This window comes from Cottoperca gobio, chromosome 21 (assembly GCF_900634415.1).
Source record: "Cottoperca gobio chromosome 21, fCotGob3.1, whole genome shotgun sequence".
Classification (NCBI taxonomy): domain Eukaryota; kingdom Metazoa; phylum Chordata; class Actinopteri; order Perciformes; family Bovichtidae; genus Cottoperca; species Cottoperca gobio.
The window spans coordinates 18353521-18371040 of NC_041375.1; the positions used below are offsets into that span (position 1 = coordinate 18353521).

General features: G+C 41.6%; 1 protein-coding gene across 1 annotated transcript; it reads left to right on the forward strand.

Moving 5' to 3' along the window:
• Positions 1-4182: 4182 nt before the first annotated feature.
• olig1 (oligodendrocyte transcription factor 1) lies at positions 4183-5626 on the forward strand. The gene has a single exon (XM_029459300.1). The coding sequence runs from the start codon at positions 4467-4469 to the stop codon at positions 5232-5234; it is 768 nt and encodes a 255-aa protein (XP_029315160.1). The 5' UTR covers positions 4183-4466; the 3' UTR covers positions 5235-5626.
• Positions 5627-17520: the final 11894 nt, after the last annotated feature.

A 17520-nucleotide genomic window follows, 5' to 3' on the forward strand; every position in this document is an offset into this window, starting at 1 on the left:
GAACTAATATATGTCAAGAAAAATGGAAAGGAAAAGTGCAGTTTATTAATCCAATACAAACACAGGATTTTGTAAGTTTTATTGCAACTCAGACTGAATTAATTAGCTGTTTTTGAGAGAGTCTGATGCAATTGTTAAACTTTTTGGATGCTATTTTAAAGATTTGACTTGGGCTCTTAACAGTGGTTAGATTGGAGTTTTTTTTAATGCAAAAAGGGAGTGATTGCACATTTTTTTAACAGTCTTTAAAAGTCCAAAAAACTTGCAAATATGGCAAAAACAATTGTAGAATTTCTATTAATTCTTCACAAATCACGAGTCTTGTTCACCAATGGATTCTTTCAACAGTATTGCGTCCTAAAGACGGCTGTCATCAGCTGAGGTGCAGCCACTTCTATGGATGAATAATTTAGTTATTTTATTTGGGTTTTACCCACTGAAAAGTATTTGTTTTCAGATATTTGGGCACAGTATTAGAGACGTATGCATTTGTATTATTATTATTATTATTATTATTATTTTTAATTCAGGAGCTTTTAAACATCAAGCAAGACAGTTAGGGATGAACAGATAAGGGCGCAGAACATAGCTGTGTAATCGTTCCAATTTTGTAGAGACTTCTTCAGATATTACCAGCACAAATCCTCCCACAAGGCAGCGAACACATCGACGCGCCATCAAGTGACGCACAAAAGAGCTCAATCAGACACCTGATGTAAATTGACTCCATTAAGTCAAGATTGTGTTGCAGCAGCCAGCCTGTGGCTTCACTTCATTCGTTAAAATGTCTCTTTATATTACTCAGTGAGGTGGATTTATAATTATGCCAATTTGTACTCAACTAAAGAGCCAATAGAGGTTATTTTGTGTGTGTTTGAACAACGAAACGTCTGCTCTGCTCTGGTGGTCCAAACTCAGGATTCAGCCTTATTTTATTCTCCTCAAAAAAACATCTCAATTCATTCATCGGTGATTATTTAATATTCAAAAAACACATGACAAAATTAAAATAAAATACAAAATTCAGTGTAAATATATATATATTTTTTTACAAATGTACTTCAGCAATTTATTTGCTTTTTATTTTGTATTCATTTAGACTTAATCTAGTGAATAATTACAAGCTCATTTTCATTTCCCCCAACGTTTGCTTCAATTCTTATCACCAGAATCAAATGGTGGGCCATCAACCTTTATTTATTATAAGAATGTAAACTTGTACAGCCAAAATCTTGGTAGAAAATGGAATGACACTAAAATAAGCCTTATTATTCATACTGGAGATTTGTGACTTCAAAATCATAAATACAAATATCACAAAGAAACTACACAAGGAAGAAAATAAACAAGTCTTTTGAAACTTATGTTTATTTCAGTCTCTTTGACGAAGGCCAAAAAAAGAAAATAATTCATAATCATTTTTCTTCTTCAGTGGTGTCACTTTGGGTGTATTTTTCATCCTGTATTGGAGAATAAATTGACCCAGGAGTTTGGCTGAGGTGTCTTCCTGTCTGTCAGCCGCAGGAAATGGCTCCACACAGACGAGGCATTTAGCTCCCAGGTGCAGACCCACCATTGCCATGGCCTTGCCCAGATGGATAGTACTCCTTCCACCATAAAGACACTAGTCTTCCCCCTGCCCTGAAGCCACCGGTGCTCCTGCCCTGGTCCAGCCTCATCAAAAGGAGCCTGGAAGCTGGGAGGCGGATATGCTGGGCTGCAGCCCCAAATCAAGCTCACTTTTCTTTTATTTGTAAGTGGAGGATGAAAAAAGTGGGGGAGGTGCACTTTTCTGCTAAACACCAGTTTCTTTCTTTCTCCTCTTTTCTGACTTCTGCATGTGTGGCTCCTTGCAGGTGTCCTCTTTTTTTTCTTTTGACATCGAAACCAGATCCCAGATTACAGTGAAAACCACCCTGGCTTGTTTTCTTTCATTACTCAGTTTATTACCCCTCATTGTTAGACAGGCACTCAGCCAAGCGACCAGGCACGCACACAAACACACACACACATGCACACATTCATCCTGGCTGCCTGCACTCTGTTCTCCTGCAGGTGCGAGGGCCATCCGCCTGGCTCTTTTCATGAGGCCCTCCCTTTCCTGTCCGTCTGCAGCCGTCCATTCAGCTTCAATCACAGCACCAGCCGGAGGCCACCGGACCACTGGCAGGGAAGGGAAGCGCCTCCACACACATCTTTCACTTGTTGAACGACAAGTGAAGAGCGGCTGGGGAGAAAAGAAAGGGTCTTCCTCCTCTGCATCTCCTTCTGCTTTCATCAGTAAACAACTTGCTTTCTGTTTGTAACGGTGCTGTCCTTCCCCTCTTCCCCCTGCCTTCCTTTTCTCCCGCTCAGATGGGCTTTACAAGGAGGAGGGGGGGGGGGAAGGAGTGCAAAGGAGGAGGACGGCCAGGCTCCCTGTGCAACGGAGTGATGCTGAGGTCTTTTTGTGGCTCATGAATGGCACATTTGAGGTTTCCAGCCTTGCTCGGTGCCCCAAGCCAGCTTCACCTGTGGTTGGAGTCAATTGGCCTGTTGTTTGCCGTTTGGAACCATGCCCAGCTCTCTGCCAGCCAATTTGGTTAGCGTAGCTACTCAGAACCGAGCAACAATAACGACCACCTCAAACCCATCAATTAACTCCCAGCACACAATGATGTATCCATTCACTGTTTGCCAAAACTGTTCTCTGACACAATTAATACACATGCTAATACTGCTTATACCTGCCCTCAGTCACATAACAAAGTACTGATGATTTTAGCGGCTTCCATGTTGTTAGAGGTGCATTCCATTAAGCCCACACTGTTGGGCTTTTTGTGAGAGCTTCCAATTAACTTCACACAAAGAAAAAGTAAATGCAATGTTGTTCATGTTGTCAGGTGCTAACAAGAGTCTACTCTGGTGGCTTTTAGGCACAGCCGTGCTTTTAGCCCATGCTAACATCAGCATGCTAACAGGCTCACATTGACAATGCTAACTCGCTGAGCTTTAGCAGCTAATGTTCATCTCATTCACATCCTATTTTAGTGTGTTAGAATGCTAACATTTGCTAATTAGCACTAAAGACAAAGTAAAGCTGATGCTGATGGAAAGTTTTCCATTTTGTTATAAAAAGGTAAAATTGTTCAGAAGGATGTCACAGTGAAAGTTAGCTTGTCATTCATTAACATGTCCTGTAATAACCTGGGGATCATTTTCTTCTGTCTTTGGTAAACGTCTTCTTTACTTACTTTTACTCTGTAAAAATAAAGACACAAAAAAACAGCAACAAAACCCCCCCAAAAATACGCAACTTTTAAACTTTGGATAATCCAAATGTTCCATCTGATATCTGTAAAAGTATTTAGACATTCAATGATCAATGAACAATTAAATCTAGAATTTGAAGAATTTAAAAAGTGCTCAGATCATCCAAATGCTTGTAATCGTATTATGTTTTACCTTATTGTGTAGTGTAGGGTGATGTTTGTTTGAATTCTGCTTATGTGTCTGTTTTTATTTGACTTTATATAACTTTTGTATTTGCTGAATAGATGGATAGAGCTTCACTGATATTCAAATTCTCTTTTCCATGAGTGTCCTGGCAAAAATAGCAACAGCAAATAGATCATTATAAATATAAAAGTTAAAGTACAGCCTGTAAAACTGCTGTTTTACGTTTGCTGTTGAATCACATAAAAAAACACATTAAATATTAGTTTATGGGAGTTTTTAACTTTAGATGTGTTCTGAGTTAAAACCAGTTTTAATGTTGAAGCTCATTGTGGAATAATAAAAACTTTATAAACAAAATATATCAAAACACTATGAACCTAACTGTAAACTGCATATACTAAGTGATTGTTTGAACTGTGCTAATAGAGATCCTGATCTCATTGAGATTATCTACAGGATTACCTAAATAATCCACAAAACAGAAATGTTTTTCTTATATCTTGTTTTAAATTGTTCCAATCTTTAATGGGATTCTGCTGCTGCTGCCATCATCTACCCGTTGTTTCTCATTTAACTGTCACATATAATATATATCAGACGTACATATGTGTGTTTCTAAAGAGCACATCATGTGTCGGGGAGGAGTTGAGCTGAGGTGGGGGTATGTGAGGGCAGCATTTAGCTCACTTTTCCACTGTGTGAGCTGTCATTCTCACCACACGCAGCTGTGGAAATGAGATAAAACTGAGCTGCCACTTTAGAAAGCTCTCATTCTCTCACTTGTGCAGCCAGAAACCTCTGAAGCCAAAAGTAAAAACGTTTGGTGACTCGTTATTGTTCTGGATGGCAGCTGTTTTCTGCAAGCAAAGGGGAGATCAACAGGTGGAGGGAATAAAGGTTAGATTTTTGCATTTTGTGGATTTTCTTTAAAGTATTTTTGCTTTGCCTATTTTTGGTTTATCTCTCAAATATTTTTTAAGAAGACTACACTGAACTACAACTGACAATAGCACACCTCTGAGCAGGCTATGAATGTGCTGTCAAACCCAGTGATCAGGGCGCAGGAGCAGTCTCTTCCTCTCTGTGGCCCCGGGTCTGTCCAGGACTTACCCCACTGCCCTCCTGGGTTCAACCTGAGCTCCCGCCTAAATCCTTCGCCCATGCTTGGCCTCCAGAGTGGCCAAAGACCAACCAAACCTCAGAGGGAGCTGAGCCCCGAGGAGCAGCAGGAGCTCAGGAGGAAGATCAATAGCAGGGAGAGGAAACGGATGCAGGACTTGAACATTGCCATGGACGCCCTGAGGGAGGTCATGGTGCCTTACGCCTCCTCGCCATCTCCTGCCTCCTCCTCTCAGTCCCACCAGCCCGGAGCTCCTCCAGGCCGCAGGCTCTCCAAGATCTCCACCCTGGTTCTGGCCAGGAACTACATCCTCCTCCTCGGTTCGTCTCTGCAGGAGATGCGACGGTTGCTGGGGGAGGTAAGTGTCGGGATGGGGATGAACACAGGACCGGTCCCCCGGCTGCTGCTTGCTGGTGGGTGGCCCCTCATCTCTGGCCCCAGTCAGCTCCTCCTCACCCAGGAGTCCCTCCTCACCTCAGCAGCCTCCTCCTCTTCCTCCAGTTCATCGTCCTCTGCTGCTAAATGTCCCCTGTTGTCCCCGGGCCCCATGGAGACCTCGCTGGCTCCTGTGCAGTGGAGCTCTACGGGGGCCTCCGGAGGGCCCCTGTGCCCCTGTGGAGTCTGCAGACTGCCCAGATTTAGCCACTCTACTCCGGTTCCAAGATTCCCAAAGTGACGTTGAAGTTTAAGAACGGACTTGATGACTGACATTTTTTATATATATATATGAATTGCTATTTTTCTAACATCTTGTACATGTTTTTAATAATTTACTGCAATAACTCAAAATTATCTTTGAGCTTTTTAAACCTAACGGATCCATTCTGTATCTGTATTTGGTAAGCCAGTTTCTTTATGATGTAAATATAATAATCCCCTTTTGGTTTCAGAGATAGGTTACATTTTATTACATTTTATTACATTTTATTACATTTTATTACATTTCATAAACAGAGATAGAACTGACTACTTGTTCATGATTGTGTGTGTGGTGCGTTTGAAGCTTGTTGGGTGAAAGATGGTCACAATATTAGGGGCCCACAGCTGGAGGGGGCCCCAATCAAGAACTGTGATGAAATAAAAAGTATAATATTTAAGAGCAGTGAAAACTTATTCTCCGTTTCACATGAACTCATTATTAGCTGCCAGAGTCATTTAGTTTATTTCACATTAGAGAAGTTTATTTTTGTGTTTTTGTCTGAGGGCAGACTTGTTTTATAAAAGTCAGATGTCCCTCCTCTCAAAGGGCAGACTCCTCCTTTCTCTCCAGCATGCTCTTCAGCAAGCATTGTGTAATTAAGCAATCTAATATTTTCTCTAATGACACAAAGTTACATCATTTAACACATATTTGTTTTTAATTAAGATGTAGAAATAATGTTTATATACTTTAATGCCTTAATTGCTGCTTGGATCATGTTCATAGTCAACATTTCTTTTCTTTTGAATGAGCGCTACATGGTGCATGGTGGGCGTCCAAACCACAGGACACCAGAGTCGATGTGATGTTGATGATTTAGGCAACAGAAGTCCTTCCTGTTAAGGTGAGTGAAGAATCGTGGTTTTGATCAAATGTGAATAAGCAGACACGTGTTTCCTTTAACCTTAACTAAGTGCTGCGAATATAAACAAAGGGAATATGTTACCTTCAGGATCAACATTTTGTTAATTTCTTCATTATGTTGAAACAAACTAATTTAATTTAATTTGAGGAGACAGTTTGTAAAGATTAAACCCTTACACCAATATTTGACTGTCAGTGTTTGGCAAAACACTTTCTGGCAAATGTTGCCCTCATTTGCATATAGTAAAAAAAACTACTGCTGCAGTGTCTCACAGTAACCTGAGAAGTGATTCACTTGTAGAAAAGGTGGCAAACTTCTCCTTGCGCCCTTCCGCGTTCATCGGGTTTCCCCCCGTTGATGAGATGCTGAGCTGAAAAGCTTCCCCCACCCTCCACACCTCCCCAAAATAGTGAAACAGTCCTCATCTCTTCCCCTATTCATCCCCCCAACAATCAAAAGATCAAAACCCACCCGTGTAATTACTACTGCGCAGAAAAGGAGGCCTTTTGATTATTAGCCCCCTTCTCTCTCCTCCATCCTCAGATTCTTGATGTTTCTCTGTGTTAAGGTGCCGAGATGAGTGATTTGGTGCTACTCATTACACTCACTCCACAATATGTTCAAACGCCCAGAAAATGTGTCTCGCTGTATGGGGTTCACTCCTGCAAGCTCGCCACCCCTCTGGAAGAAAGCAGGCAGCCTCATTCTGAGCGAGAATAAGAGGCCTTGGTAGGAGGGAGGATATTCTCAGCCACAACCTGGCCCTTAGCGGGGGCCTGCATGAATAATAATAATGAAAATAATCATAATCATAATGCTGATAAAATACTCAAAATAATTGCTACCCCGGAATAAGAGGATTATGGAGGGTAGATATGTGAATAGTGGCGAGTGAAAGGCTCGGGAATCTATTAGCATCAGGAAGGACAAAAGAGGAGCTGGATGCCATTAAGTGAGATTAACCTAAATAAGGCTTGATTTTCTTACAAGGAAAAAGGAGGAAGGAGAAGAGGGTGAGAGTGAAGGAGGAGAGGAGGGGGAGTGAGGGAGAGCCTGATTCATAGATCAAAGTGAGATGGCTAAACTTCACGTCTTTCATTTACATATAGCTGCTTTATCTCTGGAGGGATTAGCTACCTTGCTATGTTCTCCGGGTTGCGCTCCATTCTGCCACCTTTTGCCCACCATCCCATTTCCTCCTGCTCTCAGGATGGTTCAGCCCTTCTTCTTTTTTTTCTTTCTTTTTTTTTTTTGGCTCCTTAATTTCTCCCCCCTCTCATTCTCTGCCCTTTCTCTCGGTTTCTCCAAGAGGCTCTCACTTTCTCGAGTTTGGTGGTTTCATTGTTGCAGCGACGCAGGGGTCTGGTCAGTCTTTGTGTTAGCACTTTAACTCATCTCCATTTCATCACTGTTGTTCAATGGGGCGAGGAGGGCTTGTAAGACAATGCACACACACACACACACACACACACACACACACACACACACACACACACACACACACACACACACACACACACACACACACACTGTGGACGACTAGAAAAGCAGACTAAGCACTGAATGCTTTTTACTCTCGTTAAAGGCATAGCACATGCAAAACCTTTGTCATTGTTTTCTTGAAAACCGGCTATTTTATGTAGAGACCTGCCCAATAGGACCACATAAGAACATTGATACTGCAATAAATACCATGTACACATACACAGGCAAGACACATGTCAAATGGTACAAAGGAGTATCAATAATGGTATGAGTATCCAAAACTATATAAAGTAATAATGAGTTAATATAAAGTAAACACAATGATTAGAAGCATTGATCGTGATTGCTCTTTTCAGACACTTTAACATGAAGACACCAATAATCAGCTATAACAACTGTTATAGTTATTTAATGGACAGTCATGCATCTTGGCATATTGGTGGCTGTGGCTCAGGAGTTAGAACAAGTTGTCCTCTAAATGGAAAATCGACGGTTCGATCCCCAGCTCCTCCGATCTGCATGTCGTAGTGCAAGATACAGAACCACAAATTGCTTTTCTCTTAACCATGACTGCAGTCATTCCCTAACTTTAACCACATGGTCATCATGGTGATTAATGTCTCCAAACCTGAGCAGAGTAGTCATTTTAACCCAAACCACAATGATTTGAAGTCCTGCTTACACCTGAAGCTGTCTAAACCCCAACCATAGCAATGATGTGACCTTGCTTTAAACTGAGAAATGGTGTCGTCCTGCTCTGGAGAACAATTCCAATAGATGTACTTGTGTACATGCGTGTCGGACTGTCTAATTTGAAAGACTTGTTGCAGAGGAGTTATTAGATATTAACATTTGCCTTTGTAATAACCCTAACCGCAAGCTGTCTCTAAACTCATCCAAGTGTTTCAGTTGCCGTAACTTACTCATGCCGTGCTGTTGTGTATTGTAGAAAGAAAGATAAACTTAATTTGGGATTTGCAGAATCATCTAATATCAATCGTCTGCCCATCTATAGGCATAGTAAAACACTCTGAGGTGTCCTGATGTTGAGGAGTATTGAGACTGATATTGGACTCGGTAAAGAAGGTTTGCTTGGTGCTTTGGCGTTCTCTGCTTCCACCACTTTATTTTCATACATCAGGACACTTCATTGTGTACTTTTTTACTTACATAACAAAGACTAAAGTAGAGCCGAACCATTTATGTATTGAACTAGTCTTTTGTGTCAGATTTAAGTCTTTGAGTACACAGATTTCTACCATTAAGTAAACCATGGTGGAGCTTTGTTCTATGAAACTTGTTGCCAAATTGCCTTCACAAAATTGTGGTTTTTAGACTTGCAAATATTTGCTAGCACCCGTGTTGCTAAAGAGCAAAAGTTTCTACACGTTTGACTTTTTAAAAAGGATTGTTATATCTTAATGTATCCATCTGGATTTCAGCTGTTGTGTATCCAAGCAGTCACTTTATATTCCAACATGTGTCTCTAATGTGGACCGTACACATTGTCTTCCACTGTCCCCTCTCCGACAGCCTCTCATCTCAGAGTGTTGTTTGCCTCCAGCCTTTGTCGTACTGTTTCATAGCACTTAACCAGTCAACGTGGGGAGTCCTTGGCTTAGGAAGTCCTGAGCCATAAATTTCATCTCCACAATGAGCAGAGCACAGGGGCTGGTCAGGACCCCCATTTACTTTCTAGCCCAGCTTTTATTCATTCCCTCCCTAAATAACATCAGACCCTCCTGTGCTGTCCCACCCTGAAATTCCCGATCCCCTCTGTCACCCCTTCTTTCTCATACCGAGCCGATACAACAGGGCTTGCTGCTGAGCCCGCCGGCCCGCTCATTAAGCATCGTGTTCTCTCCCACCCATTCCTGCCCTCTGTCCTATTCACACCGCGGTCCTCATTACAACTTTACAGGCCACCATCAACCACCACCTCATTACCCCAATCGACCGGCTAAAAGACACGCTGAGATGGTGTGTGGTCACAGGAGACGCATTGTCTTTACAAAATCTGAAATGATCTCTAAAGCGTTGCAGAAGATGTAATGCGAGGCTGATTGTAAGTTGAACAGGTTTGTTTTTACGTGTTAATACTGCAGGTGGGGAGATCGTCAGTAAAACACTCACACTTAGACACTTTAGGCAGAACGATAGAAATCTAGCTCGGGTTAGCCTCTAATCCATCAATGTTGAATGTATTTATTAAAAAGCATTTATTTATATATAAGAAAGATGTAAGTAGGAGAACTTACTAAACATATATCGACATAGAGTAAACATTAATGAAGGAGAAGGATTTGGATTTTTAGGCAAAGTACAGTTTCCATTGAAAAGAGAAATTACTCTGACTGGCCCAAGTCTTTTTGGGGCCGTATGAAAACCCCAAATGTCAAAATGATTACTTTATTTTGTGGCCCCTGATGCTGAGGTCCCCATAGGCCACCAGTGTCTCCCTGAGGTCACCCACAAACGTCATGTCTGCTCTAGTTTTTCCTCAAACGTTTGCATTATTGTTGCTCAATGATAATCCAGTTGTCAGTGTAGTTTGGTACTGCGTCGCCATTGAAGCAACTTATTTCTGATTATTCACTCATTTCCCAACATGTGTAGAAGACAGGGTACAGAGTTCATCAGATAATTAAAGGATTGGATTACCTTTCCACCGCACATCCACATTCTAACACCAAATATTAAATCAGAGATCCAAAGCAAGAAGAGGATGTAAGAGAAGGTCAAACTCTTTATTTTTAACTTTTCAGCTGCCACATCTGTAAAAACTATTTTCTTGAACCCTGTAAACCTGGTTTTCTCCAAGCCAGGTGTTGCAGATTACAGTCTGTCCGTTTTAAAAGAGAGACTCCACATGCAAATGGTGTAGTCCAGTGCACTCTGCTAAATGTCAAATGTTAAATGTTTGTCATATTAGAGAGTATATTCAAATATGTGCCAGAACACATGGAGTTTGGGACATGACATACTGCAGCTGTGCACAAGGACACGTGTAACGTGAAGAAAGCGAGAAGAATGAAAATATAAAAACACTAGAGCAGTCTTTGAAGGCATCTGCAAAAGTCATATGCAGTTTGAAAATGAGTGAAAAACGTGGGTATGGTCCTTTTTGTGTGTGTGTGTGTGTGTGTGTGTGTGTGTGTGTGTGTGTGTGTGTGTGTGTGTTCGTGTGTGTCGCTGTGGTAATGAACCCCCGGCCCTCAATTTGCCCTCTGAACCTTCGGTGGCCATGGAAGCAGGAATTCCAGTTAACACATCACAGATCAGTTTTCTTTTCTTCTTGTTTTGTGTTTTTGTCGCTTCTCGCCAAACGTCGGCTGGGTGTCGACGAGACCTGACAGCCACCAGTCCTCTTCCTCCTCTGTTTTCCCGTCTTCTTTCTTCCCTTCCTTTCTCTCGCTCCTGTGTTTGGGCTTCTTTTCCTTGCCTCCTTTTCTGCTTAATTGAGTTGTTTGGCAGGCGGGCTTGTCAGACAGCACCGTCTATGTGGGGAGTCTGAGGGGCAGGGGGGCACCCGCCATTGTGCTCCTAGAGACGGGTTAGTTTTTCACCGTTACTGCTGCATGAGTGAACATGGCCCAGATTAGAACGAGGGGGAGCTGGAGAAACAAATTAGGAAATATCATGAACTTCTATTTTGGCTAATATTCGATTATTTAAAAGAAAGTCTGGATCTGTTTCGGTTTAATCTTGCTGTAAAGTTTGTAGCGAATAAAACACGTATTTTGGGCAATTCTTTGCACATTTTTCCAATCCTGAAAATACATAATTGATTTGTAATTTTTGTTTTATAACCATAATTTACAAGTTACATCACACAGCACATGCAAACAATGTCATGGTGAGTACAAACTATGAACTATCATGAAAAATACAATTTAAAAAACTATTTGAATTCAATTTGAATGCCATTTATTCAAAATCTTTAAATATAATAAGTCTGCATCAATCATTGGGATTTGGACCATTAAGAGACAAGAGATTCTCCTCAGTTTTAAGTGCTCAGCAAACCCATAAATATCTTCTCCATACGAGAGTGCAGAGTGGTCTGAAGAAGGCAAACACTGACTGTGTGTGGAGTCATCAATCATCAGGACAGAGGAGAAGGAGCGAGATGCAGAGGACGATTTCCATTTCACTTTTTTTTTTAGGTTGACGAGTATGTTATACGTGTCACCCCCGTCACACGACTAAATTGACCCACTGAGGATTTAAAAAAGAAACAAACGAGAAATCGGTTGGTGTGGTGAACCTGCACATTTAAACTTATTGTCCCATAGTATAAACAGAATAACTTTGCAGCTATGTGTTTACTCCGTGTTAGACCTGTTAGATTTTCCATTTTAAAGAATTGTACCAGTTTAAACAAGATGCGATCGATAAACATATGGGCTCCATATGACTGCTGACCATTTTCCAAACTGTGTGCTGTAATGTTTTTGTTTTTAAAAGTGTTTGTCATTCATTTGCATCACTTCATTTCAGTATGAAAATAGTGCTCAGTAGATTACAGCACAGGCTTGAAATTAATCATTTGATTTAACACCGAATGTTATTTCTTATATATTTAAACGATTAAAAAAGGATGTAACACATATTGTTGACTGTTTAAAGCTTTATAATATGTAGCCTGGTCCGCCTTTCTGAAAAGTAACAGTGTTGGCCAAAGTAACAATACTGCTTCTACTGTTTTAATTGTGTTATTATTCTTTAATCTTCTTGTTGTGTGTACTGTTAATATTTTGTGACTGTATGAGAAGCACACTCTTCTCTTCCCTCAGGGTCCATGAACCTGTCCATCTGCTCACACACACACCAAAACAGACAGCCAAGGGCAAAGGGGAGAGTCTTTGTTTGTGTGTGTGTGTGTGTGTGTGTGTGTGTGTGTGTGTGTGTGTGTATGTGTGTGTGTGTGTGTGTGTGTGTGTGTGTGTGTGTGTGTGTGTGTGTATGTTATAAATATGAGGTTTTTGAAGGGTTGGGTATGTAGTCAGTTTACATGGTACAAGGTCTGGACCAGAGCCACTAGACTTCAGCTCCCTCCCAGAGGCTGCCCCACCTCTCGTTACTTTTAAAACACACACACACACACACACACACACACACACACACACACACACACACACACACACACACACACACACACACACACACTCACACACACACAGGGATGCTCTGACAGCTACAACCCCCTCAAAATACACAGACACACTTGTGCCATCACACAGCCGTTCTCTTTCTGCTGACCAGCAGAAGCCCTGGACACCTCAACCCAAGGACAGTGTGTGTGTGTGTGTGTGTGTGTGTGTGTGTGTGTGTGTGTGTGTGTGTGTGTGTGTGTGTGTGCAGGGGTTGCTGGGGGCCACAGCTCACTCCTCCTCTCCTCCAGCCTGCTGGAATGCCAAAACCAGCCGGCAGGGTCAACGCAGGAGTCAAAACACTTCAGAGGAACGAGGAGAGGCCAAGCGGCGTCGTGCATTTTTATCACACAGGTACATGATTTTGACCCATTGAACAATAAACCGAAATGACTTTACCTTGAAGCCTGGAAAAACCTCCACCGTAAGTTAAAAGGTGGAGAACGTGTGTTGGCTGTGCTGTCGTAGAGGTCAGCACTGAGGAAACACTCACTTGGATTCACTTGAACACTGATAAACAGAGTGTTTGTCTTATAACTGCAGTTAAACAGAATTCTCTCAGTGATATTCAACAATCATGAACGTCATTAAAGCCGACGGTCCTTTCTCATCTCCAGTTGGTTCTGAAATCGCTAATGAAGGTGACGCACTTAGAGCGTTCCACTTGTGATCGGGTCACTAACGACGCATGTTAATGTCGGGTGTAAACAGGGTCTAAATCAAGAGCTTTGAACAGCCATTTAGATTCAACCTTCTCCTTAAGGACTCATTTATAACAGCAAAACATTGGAACGAATGCAATTAATTTCAATCGGATCGTATCGATAAGTGGATTCATGCAAGGAGGCAAAAAATAAAATATGTGCATTCACATAGAGTGTAACTATAAGTTGCACTTTTGTCTGATTGCATAGCATCTTGAAAGTTCAGATTTCTCACAGAGAGCCGCTGTGTATTATTTTGTAAAACCCTGTTCTACTGAAAAGGGATGCAACCATTTATCTTCTGAACAAAGCTATACACAACCAACAGCAGAACTGCACCATGTGCAAAGCAGACTCCTCATCACAACGCTTCAGGCTCCACTTATTTCATCTCGTTTGACCAGGCTGACAAAAGGTTTAGGGTTAGCTGATTTCTTTTGCATGTCTGAATGAAGTTCTGAAAGTTTTAGGAAACATTTAAACATTAAACATTTACAGAAAGTATGCAGACATTCAGAAAACAGAGAAGTAGTGAGGGGAGTTTACCAAAGAATGAAAGCATTATATTTTGGACTATAATACTAAATGTGAGTGAGAAACAACAAACTCATTGTAAAGGCAGCAACTAATGTGTACGGAAGGATTGCAGTGTGTGTGTGTGTGTGTGTGTGTGTGTGTGTGTGTGTGTGTGTGTGTGTGTGTGTGTGTGTGTGTGTTTGCGTATAAATGTGTGTGTGTTGCAGTGTACCCACCATCCTGAGTCCTCTGTTGGGAAGGGCATGGTCCATTCCTCCTGTGTGCAGGTGTCATGGCTGGACCTCTTCATTTGCATACATTTGCATGCTGTCAAGCGGAGCTGCTGCTGACAGCTTCCAGAGCCGACTGTCTTCCTGGACCCCGGCCCAATCCTGTCGGCATGGTTACACAGCACGGTAAAGCGTGGCGCGGCAGGCTCGCGGCCAGCCAGATCAGCCCGGATGAGAGCTTCAGGGAGACGTCCATCAGCGGACAGACATCAACTCACACCAACGACCTCCAAATGTCACTAAGTGAGATACAGGAGCGTGTTGGTATACAGCGATGCAGAGATACTTCTAAACCCAATGGAACCAACACAAAACTAGTAACTAAAAGTATTTTGTTGCATCTCATTGTTTGTGTTTCCACCAAGAACCATGAAGATTAGGATAATTATGCCACTTAAGCAGTGAAAAGTTAGTGAAAGATTCTGGTTTCAGTTCAATTCTGACGTGACATAAAGAATGTTGATCATTTTAAATGGATTAAAAACACTTTTCCTCATTGTGTTAATACAAAATGTGTTTAAACATTTATTTATTTATTACAAATCTCATGTAATGTAATAAATGCTGCACCACAAGCTGCAGGCGGAACAGTCGGTACGTCAAACTCTACCCCGATGCGTCCTGGGAGCGAGGGATGTAATGTAGGATCCTGAGTTTGACGAGAAGTTTCTGGGTTTGTAATGAAAAGGGTATCATTGTTCAAGAAGTAATCTGATTTCACAGAACTACTCAGCACATCAGTGAGACTTCCTGAAGAACACGTGGACAAAGCTTTCCTCAGAATTGCACGATAACAGACATTAAACCAGGACGCAGAAAATACTGCATGAAAATGTTGATCAAACCAAGTTTCTTATTCTAAATTAGTACACAAGAAAAGCCGTAATACACTGTATATGCTGTTCTATACTCCTAATCCAAGATAATGTATAAATTAACATCTTTGTTAAAACATCAACTGAATTAAGAGCCCCAGATTTTGGTCTTTCTTTCATCGGAGCTGTATTTCCTGTGTCCGCCCGCTCCCTCCCTCCAACCTTAAGAAATAAAAAACAAACTGAAGGTGAGTCCACTGTCCAAACTCCCTTTCTAAAATAAACTGCCCTTTACCCCCCTCCTCCCTCTCCCTTCTGTCTCCATCCATTCTGCTTTTTGGCAGTTGTGCCGGGACCTTTCAGAATGACTTGTTTGGCCCCAGATTTCTGGACATTAGGCGCCAAGAGACACAGAAGCAAAATAGTAAAAACGGGCTTTCTCCTCAGTTCCTCCAGCCCTCTCATCCCTGCCTCCTCGGCGGGTGTTTGTCATCCCCCGCTGAGCCAAACAGACGTGTGTTTACCAGTTTACTGTAGCTGGCCGGGGAGGCTTGTCGGTGTGCAGGCCAGCGCTTTGTCTCTCACACTGTGAAACACAACAGCAGTTAGACTTCTCCCTGACAGCATGCTAATCGTCTGATTTAACTCTCCCATGTTTAATCATGAGGGGAGACGCAGGGAGAGAGAGAGAGGGAGAGAGAGAGAGAGAGAGAGAGAGAGAGAGAGAGAGAGAGAGATTATGATAATTGTTTGGATCCCATCTGTACACTTTTAGAATGAGGTGTCACTTCCAACATGTCTGTTTCTTTTCACTGCAAACAAACATACAGAAGACTATGAATGTTTTTCTCTGAACCTTAAATGACGTGTCTGTCTGATTGTGTATGAACCTGTCCGTAAAGATTATTTTTATGTACCTCTGCTAAGAAACATTATTGTGATCAAGGCCTTAGGACTCAAACACATTTGTGTGTACACATAATTAAGTTGCGTTTATATAGCTCTTTTCTGTGATACTACAAGTCATAAGAGAGCGCACCTACATGATGATTGAAAGACCGTGGCATCATTGAACCTGAGGCAACACGAGGGGGTGGACCGGTGGAGGAGATCAGAGAGCGAGGGAGATTGAGGTTATTGAGGGTCTTATGGATCATGACAATGAATTATTTGTTAAATCAGAATGCATCGATGCATTTATGTGTACTGGAAAGTAGCTTAACACATGTATGTATGTTTTTGTAGAAATAATATGAATCTGTTAAATAACTACCAACTAAAACTGTCATATAAATCTTCGGAAATGTCGTGGATGGGAAGTAAAGTAGATACTAAAGTACAGTACTTGATTAAATACTTAAATATTAAATACTATGACTTCTCATATTAACCTTGGGTTTAAAAATTGTCGTCTTCAATTTAGAATAAAAGTTGGATTTGATAAATGATCTGTCGAGATGTCACATCTTTTATTGGTTGGCGTGATGGTTGGGGAGGCGGCAGCATCAGTGTGGGAGTCCGAGTGAGTTTTGGTGCTCAGAACATGTGAGATTTACAGACACTACAGTGTGACGGGCCGCCACAACAATCCGCTCTCTCTGTGTGACGCAGACAATGGTGGGACTGTTCAACCACAGACGTACAAGTGTCCCGGCCATCTGTCTGCATACCCCCACAGTACAAACATTGTGCTACACACACACACACACACACACACACTGCTGCCACCCCCCAAAACAGCTACCCCACTGTCATACATGTGCTAACTCACACGGTGCAGAAATGTCTAATCATTTATATATTAAAAACATTGTTAGAGCTGTTCACTTTTCAAATATTTAAATGAGGCTAAATCACTTAGAATTAGCATCATTGGCAAAATAAATCAACAAAAATGTCTTTATGTCTAATTTCTAAATAAATATTAGTTTGTTTCAGCTTCATGAAAGAGAGGATGTCTTTTTTATATCATTGTCATTTAAATATCTTTGGGTTTTGGACTGTTGTTAGACAAAACAAGCAATTTAAAGATGTCATCTTGGTCACCTTTACACTATTTCTTGATATTTTATAGACCTGAAACATTAAAAAACGACCTGTGGTAGAACTGTGATGGACAGGCGAGTCAAACGGACGAAAAGGATTAATGATTTGAACAATGACATGACGAAGTTCAACTAAAAGCACTGTCAGGGGGCATCCCACACACACACACACACACACACACACACACACACACACACACACAGGGCTTTAAAACTAAAGAGACTATATATGGAGTAGAGACAAAGGGTGTGTGTGTCTGTGTTTGTGTGTGCACGCGTGAGTACCAGCAGAATAAGATCGGGTCACCATACAGTCTCAGTGACAGTTGAGTATTGAAAGGCTGCTGCAGAAGAGAGATGCCTCTGTGTGTGTGTGTGTGTGTGTGTGT

Coding starts and splice junctions, on each gene's coding strand:
- olig1 (XM_029459300.1), top strand. CDS start 4,467: ATGAATGTGCTGTCAAACCCAGTGATCAGGGCGCAGGAGCAGTCTCTT.